At 29.8% G+C, this 8,692-nt stretch overlaps 1 protein-coding gene across 1 annotated transcript; it reads right to left on the bottom strand.

The window, feature by feature from the left end:
• Window positions 1-684: 684 nt before the first annotated feature.
• On the bottom strand, window positions 685-5,843 carry LOC114397652 (aquaporin NIP2-1-like). The gene is made up of 5 exons (XM_028359798.1): window positions 5,573-5,843; window positions 4,981-5,205; window positions 1,685-1,879; window positions 1,416-1,477; window positions 685-1,191 (listed from the first exon to the last, which is right to left on the bottom strand). The coding sequence occupies exons 1-5, from the start codon at window positions 5,726-5,728 to the stop codon at window positions 942-944; spliced, it is 888 nt and encodes a 295-aa protein (XP_028215599.1). The 5' UTR covers window positions 5,729-5,843; the 3' UTR covers window positions 685-941.
• Window positions 5,844-8,692: the final 2,849 nt, after the last annotated feature.

Raw genomic sequence — 8,692 nt, forward strand, 5'->3', positions numbered from 1 at the left:
ATCCATATTAATAGTGATATTATAATGATTTTGTTTGAAATTATTATTATTGTACACATTGTAGATTTATATTAATAGTATAATAATTATGTTTAGTAAAAAATATTCGTAAATATTATCATCTGTACATCATATTATTAATATAGTCTCATAATATTTATATTAAAACTATAATTTATATTAAACTCTAATTAGATTTTAATGATCGTGCATAATATAAAAGAATTTTAAAATAATCATTATAAAAATTAATATTTATATTATATATAATAAGTTGTGATAGAATAATAATGTAAAATAATTTATAGTTTATTTTCTTATTAAACAAAGACTATAAAGATATATAATCTTAATATTCCGTTAGTGGAGGACAATTTTTCGATGGTACTACACCAATCTTAACAACTACAACATTAGAAGAGTCGTGCTTAATTAGTCTGTTGCTTACCATCATGATCCATGGTATATTTGTTCCACCGGCGGCCTGAGGAATAATACGTTTATGAGTTGACAGACGGATATTCATATGTATGAATCCGTGGAAGTCTTTTCGTATATGCTAAACCACTTGATGGATTTGAATGTGTAGGTGTATATATTATTGATGTTAAATTGAGAATATTTTGTGACTATTAATCACATACCAGTTTTGGGCTGCATTTAATCATCATTAATAGCATCCGATTTGTTGTCCATATTGCATTTCATATGAAGCTGACATTTCATTAATGTAGGAAAATCACACTACACACTTTTGCATTATACATGGCTAGCTCATAGCCCTGAAACTAACTCGATACATGGCCTAGCTAATAATACCATATGATCTCGGCATGGTATTATTGATATACATGATAATACATGTGGAAACTTGAGATCCTCCAAGACAAGACATTCAAGGGTGTGGTGTCAGAAAAAACATTGTTGTTTATTATTTTCATTCACACCAAGCATCTTTGGTCGCTTTTTTGTTCGGTTCCACCAATGCTTTGGCGCACCTTGGATGAAATGGAGGATAGTGAAATGGGAAAACCAGGGTGTTCAGTGTCCCTAATCACATTGTAAGACCATGCTGCTAAAACTGCCCCAGTAATCGGTCCAACAAAATATACCCAAAGTCCCTTGTAGTATGATGTTGCAATTGCAGGACCTAATGTCCTTGCTGGGTTCATTGATCCCCCTGATATTGGTCTGTATACATGGACAGCACACAACAACAATTTTCAAAAAACATTGGCTTCTTTTCATGCATGTTTATGTCTCTTACTTTGCTTCCTCAATATATATAGGTTTTTGCCTAATTTTGAGTCTCCCATTTTTTAAACTTTATTTTTTCCTGTGGTCATTTATTCCTGTGGTGTAAAATTGTGTTTGTGTGTGAGGATCATTTTTTTTTTCTTTTTTGCTAAACTTACCCGGCTACAATGCTTGCTATGCAAACAGAAGAACCTACTGCAACTCCTGATAGCTGTCCTGTCTGCAAAAAATGACAACATTTTAAGGTAAGGAGTATGTTTAGATAATGTAATTGAAAATTTAAAATAATATATGGTTAGGAATTAAACTTAAATATTAAGTCACACATACTCTATCAAATGAGCTGAACTTCTTAGCGGGCCTTAATTACTCTAATTAAATTTTCTTTATCTATAAAATTTTTCAATTAAATTACTGTGATTCTTACCGCGTTTGAGTCAGTGGCCACGGCCATGGAAATGAACACCATGGTGTATGTGCTCACCATTTCCATGGTTAGGGCTTGAATGTGTGATCCAGCAGGTGAAGTTCCCCCAATCTCATCTGATGGCCGTAACAGCTCTCGCAATGTGTATGAAGCAGAAATGGCTCCAGTGAGTTGAGCTGCTACATAAAATGGGAGCTGCAAGAAAATTGTACGCGTTGTTTATGTGTCTAGCTAAAAGGGTCTAAAACTACAATTTGTCCACAAAATAAGTTAGCCAAATTGCCCAAAAATGAGAAAAGGAATCAGAATTTAATTATTCTAATTTTTTTTATCCCATTTGACAATCAAACCAGACCTTATCTGCAAAGAATTTATTTTAAGTTCAAGTCCTACTGATTTCTTTTGTTGTCTGTTTCATATTGCCATTCTTGTCATCTTGTGTCGGCTCCTAATTGAGTTAAACCTATTAATTTACTTCTCACAAAAATACAAACAACATACTACTACTAAATTATCATATTGTACAAGGAGAGAGAGTAGCTGCTGTTTTTTTAATATGAATTAATTTAATTATCAGATTTTACTAACGAATATCTTAATGATATTAGTTGAAGAATGATTAATATCACACTAAACGTTCTTGATTAAAAATAAACAACACATATTCTCTTAATTTTATTTTTTTAAAATTTCGGTAAACAACAAGTACGGTCATTTATTCTGCATTATTTCATGGCAGAAGGGTGGTTCAAATCCTCATTACTATATGGTAGCTAGGGAATAGATAATAATCAAAAAGAAAAAATATGGTAGGGACTAGATTCATGAAGGATTTCTGGACCACATAATTAATGAACATTTCAGATTGTTTCTGGCTGAAAATGCATGCACATTACCCTGGGTCCACGGTGAGACGTGAACTTGACCAGTACCTGTTTTTTCTCTTGGCCGAACCATTTTGACGCGGACTTGAATCCATACAAACTGAGTCACGTTGGTTTCAAGGACATTTTATTGAGATATTTTCCCCTTTTCTATTTTTACAGATTTTTATATATTCCACCGTATGTTCATTGAACCATTTAAAAAAAAAGGTTATGGCTTGACACAGTTGTTTAAGTTAGTATTTAGTAGGTCCTACACATTACATCACACATAAGAACTTTTACTATGTTTTTCTCTAATATGATGAGTTGTTTAAATGAGTTTAATTAAAATTATTTATTGTGAAAAAATTGCTAAGAAAGGTTGCTTAAATAAGTTACTCAGCTAAATTAAACAACGTTAGCTCATTTGTTTCAATACTAAAATTAGTTAACAACTATTGTTTAACCCTGATAAACTGTGATAAGCAACCCGTTCGAGTTTTTCTAAAGAGTTTATGATGACTTTGTGAATATTTGTTTTATGCATATCATCTTTCTTCTTTATGTACCAATCATAAGAAATAGTAGAAAAATAGTTATAGTACACCACTCAACAAACATAGACCTAGTATTCGAAGGATGGATTACAGAATGAGTAAGCTCACTTTATTTGTGGTCTCTAGCTATAGCAGCTAATTTTAATCATTGTGTTCTGATTTTGAGTTAATTATACTAATTTATAATTAATGTCTCGTTCGTATTGGAGGGGGAGCCTTTTAAAATAAAAGGTGTGGTGAGGGAAGCTGAAGCTCTGGGTCAACCTAACTAGTCGTATGCACTGTGCATTTGAGGATTTAATGAAATATTAACCTTCAATTATTAGTGATTAAAATTGGAGGCAATAATGACACATTTGTCTCCAACTGCACAAGTTACGCATGTTACGTGTAAGATACATAGATTGGCAAATTAAATTAAACTATATGCGATTATTTTGGAAAATCAGTGAACAAGTCAAGTAACAAAAGCATTCAATTTTAAAAACACTGATTTTAGGAATTGGTGAAAACAGTTTGAGAATGGGTCTAATTGTTCCATATCAAAGAACATATAATATTATTGTTTTATGCCAAAACTTGAATTTGCTTTAACCTTTTTATGATTTAATTTATCATTAATTATCATATAGTATTAAAAGTATATTTATTTTTATTAGTTTAATTGTAATTTAACTAATAACCTATTAATTAAGAGTGTAACTGTGTGTCAGATTGAGTTAGATTTTGTCTATTTAATGGATCAACTAATGAAATATAATTGGACAAAGTTGGATTGAGTTCATTGTTTTGGTTTGGTAAGAAGCCTAAACTGAATCCACCCTACCTTAATTTAGGTTGGATAATCAAGTTGATTGATTAAAATATTGTTATATTTTATAAATTGTTAAAAAAATCATAAAAATAATATCCAAATAAATACAATACAAAAGATTAAATAAAAAATTACATTCTATATTAGAAAGAGAGAAAAAGAAAATGATGATTCCATTAAATTAAAATAAAACTAATATGAATCTAACATGTATATGTAGCATTTAACCACAATCACAGTTAAAAATGAAGTACCTAATTAATTTAAATATGAAAGTCACAAAGTTGGTCTTTAGGTGTGGGTTAGGGTTACACACGTACTACACTAAATATTGATAAAAAAATAGAATAATTATTAATTTGTTATTAATATTATTTATAAGTGTTTTATATTGGATTGAATTATTTGAGTTTAGAACTCATTAATTAACATGATACCCAATTCAATCCAACTACAATTAGCTTAGTTAAATAATAGTAAATCGAACCAATGATTCAAGCAAACCTCTAAATTATAATTAGTTTGGATTAATTGATTGGGATTGCAGGTCACTCATACCCACTTGCACCTCTACTACTAATATATTCACTAGTTCAAAAACTAGTTTAGTTTTGAAAAACATTACTATAAATTGGTACAATATTTTAATTTATGGAAATAACCATAACTCTTTTTTTAAAATATTCTCTAAAAAATAATTATTTTAAAATAAAGTAAACTCTACACGCTCTTAGCATTATTTTCTTAATTACTCTAATAATTTCTTATAAAATGGAGTTGATAGTAGAAAGAAAAAAATTATAAATTTAAACTTCATTTATTAAAAAAAAACTAATAAATTAACTATTAATATGCAGGATAAACAAAAATTTCACCAATCTCTTGACAGTAGACAGAGAGAAAAAAAAAAAATCCGTCGTGAGTACGAAGACATTGTTGTGTCCACCAATTCACTGAAGGACGTGTGGGAAAGCATATCCATATAGTAATTGGAGTATAGTACTAAAAGCATTATTATTTATAGACGGACTTGCTTTTCAGAAAATAAAAGAAATGTACCTGTGGCCACGGAAGATGCCTCACGGCGGTAAAAGCAAGCGAAACAGCTGGGTTCATGTGTGCCCCTGAGATGTGTCCAATTGAGTAAATCATGACCGTCACTATGAGTCCTCCTGCAAGTGAAGCTCCAAGCTTTGACACCATGCTTTCATCAATCTTGCTAAGCCCAGCAGAACCACTCCCCACAAACACTAACAGAAATGTCCCTATAACCTCCGCAAATACCTGCCATAATCATCACACATTTCTATTAATTAATCAAATTAAAATAACCAAACAATAGTATGAGATCATAGGTTATAACCTCAATGCCTTGGCCAGTGTGTACCCAAAGAAAATCAAATCAAATTAAACAACAAAACAATCCACTAGAGTCGAGCTAGTATGGAGAGAGTTTTGATACTACTAGAGTCGACTCAGTATGCATATAGTTATAAGTTCTAACATCAAGGTGATAATAATAATAATAAAAAAAAAGGAAATCAAATTAAATGACAACCCATATAGAAGTTTGTGTGTTTCAAGGCACAAACTTTTTCAAAGAATGAAAATTAAAACCAGGGTATAATTTAAGTGTTGGGTTGTTGGTTACCTTTCTGGGAAATCCAGGAGGGTAACTTTGTGCAACTCTTGCAAGAGAGCCGCCAGGGGAAGGTGATGACGATGAAATCTCAGGGATGCTTGGACTAGGTGTCTCAATTGTGCTAGGGATGAAGGTAAACGTGCTTTGGCTGGTGGTCCCCTCCATTGTTATAAGATTATGGAAGGCTATAACCTATAGCTCAGGAAATGTGATCTCTCTCTCTCTCTCTCTCTCTCTATATGTTAGCTAATAGCTACAAGTAGTGGATGATGAAACTATGAATGATTAACGTGCCTTTTATAACCTCCCAAATGTACCTTCTTCACATCACTTGCATTGCACATGGTAACTAAGTAGGTGCTTGTGTGAAATATAAATTCCTAAAGAGTAGACCGTGGAGTTGGGTGACATTTGGATTACGTCATGGACAGCTTCTTTGGCCCTTCTCACGCACACACATTTCAGCTCTGTGTGTGCTTCAATGTCGCCCTATATGGTTAACCAATAACCACTTTTCATCATTTTTAATTTGACGTTATTTTGAAATATAAAAAAAAAAATCAAAAATTCCAAAGTTGGCGACTCATTTCACAAATATTTATTTCATAATATCTTCGCCCTTTGAAGATTAAACCCCACTTATGAATTAATTTAATTTTTTTGATACGGAATACAAGAGTAAGTCGTCGACGGGATCTACGACGTATGAGGGGAACTAAACCACGGGTTAGTGATATTTTTTTTCTTATTAATATAATGAGGAACTTGTGGACGATAATATCCTTTTCGAACAACTTTGGAGAGAAGATACAAGAAGGAAACAGAGCAGAAAGGAACATATATATGGACAAAACTGTTTTGCGTTTTTCGGTTTGTTTTCAATTAAAAATAGAAGTTTATTATAACCTAACTTTTGTTCTAGCTAGGATAACAAGCTAGTTAGGAATCCTTTATTTTTTTCAACCTAATCGCTCTTTTAATAACTAACACTTAAAATGACATACATTGATAAAGTAAAAATTTAGTTTTGGTTAAAAATAATACTAAAAGTACTTATATGACTACACTTAACTAAGCTTTATTTTTGATATATTTTTCATTACCTCTAGTGACGACTATGTTCATAGTGTTTTCTTTTTTATATTATAATATTGAATTTAATATATTAAAATTTTAATATATTTTATTTAATTTTTTTTAACTTTTTAACAACACTAATGATGTACAACATATGCAACAACATTAGAAATTCAGTATGTCTTCACATCCTTTTTTTTTTTATCCTTTTAGTCAAAGTTTTTTCTTTCCTTCTTTTAGTAGATCAGGCTCAGCTCTATAAACTTGATATGAAGCTGATAAAGTCTTGCATGTCAAAAATGGAGAAGAGCACATTCAGTTTCGAGAACAAGATACTTCCTCCGAACTTAACTATAAGTCAATTTAATTATCAGACACATGGATTAAAGAATTTAGTTAATAATATTTAATTCAAAAAATATTTCAAAAATATTTTTCATAATAGTATTTATAAAATATGAATAAATGATTCAAGAAAAAAGATTTTATTAAATGAAAGACATAATATAAATATTATCATTAAATGAGATAAAAGTTAGTTAGTATTTGTTTATATTTAGTTCTAATATTAATTTTATTGTTACTTATATTTAGGCCGGGAGGGAGTATCACTTTTCAAAATCTGTTGAAAATTTGTTGAACCACCGTTTTAGTCTGTTTTTTTCAGTTTTACTTTGATTTAACGGTTTTTTCGTTTGGTTTGGTGGCTGTCTAGCATTGGAAGTTATTTGGATCATATGACAACCAGTTCCTGGTTTGACAGGCCAATTCAACTTGTCTAGTATGATTTTTACAACAATATAACGAGAGGATGAAGTTACTTTAATAATAACTCTTTTAGGGTTATTCTTTATTATCACTGTTTATTTTTTACAAGTCTAAGTTCTAATATAATAAGTAATTAATCAAAATTATTATATTTCAAGAAAATGAATGATGAGAATTGATGTTTAAGACCTCTTGAATTCATTTGATGCTTCGATGAGATTGAGATGCTATGAAAAATGGGCATGTTACTTGCAGAAAGCACTCCAACACTCAAGTTATTAAAAATTTCAGCTAAAATGACTATGTATATTAAAATGTTTACTTGCTACAATGATGTTTGTGCTATATATAGGTATGTGATTGGTTAGATTTCCTAGTATGAAGCCCAAGCTATCCCATGATGAACTATCCCATGATGAACAATAATATATTGCTTTGGTGTAGCAACATGATCATTATACCTTTGGTCTTGGCATATATGATTCACTATTCACAAGTGTAAGTTAAGCTTCTTGTTCTTGTTTTTGGTGTTCACCTTAGCCAACACTTGTGATTTTGGTCGAGCTAATTCAATGTTAATTGAGTCCGAATGTCATTATATAAAATAATATAGTTTTGAAAATCATATTGGATCAGTCAGCTCGACTAAACGGATGGAAATTGACCAAGTGACCTATTTATTAACCAAAATCATTTTTAAAACAAGTGAGAATTGGTCAAATTATATTGGTACAAAACTAGTATAGATAATCATCTTAAACACACATTTTTCAAAAAAATATTATATTTAATATGAAACTTTTATAAGATAGTAAAAACACATGTTTAATAAGGTTTACAAATTATTATAAATTATTTTATCAATTATTATTATTTTTCTTTTAAAACATATAATTTAGTCGTTTATATAAATTAATTTACACTTTTATATCATAATTTATCATAATTATATTATATTAATTTATCATTTTGTTTTTTTATTCTCTCTGTAAAGTTGTTGTTAGGACGTCTTTTTGTTTTATTAAAATTTATACCTAAGTAGTATTATGATACATGTGATTTAGATTTTTATGTTTACTTTGAATGTTAAAAATGAGTTGACGTTTTTATTTCTATATTTTTAGGGATATAAAGTTATAATATAATATAATATAATATTATTTATTATATCGTTAAACTTTAAACCAATGTCTTGATTGATTTAATAATTGGTCTAATTTTAAAACTTAAGCCCAATTTTAAATATTGCATCACTAATCTTTATTTGTCTATCTGTCTATATCT

The sequence above is a fragment of the Glycine soja genome, chromosome 18 (assembly GCF_004193775.1).
Source record: "Glycine soja cultivar W05 chromosome 18, ASM419377v2, whole genome shotgun sequence".
Taxonomy (NCBI): Eukaryota; Viridiplantae; Streptophyta; class Magnoliopsida; order Fabales; family Fabaceae; genus Glycine; species Glycine soja.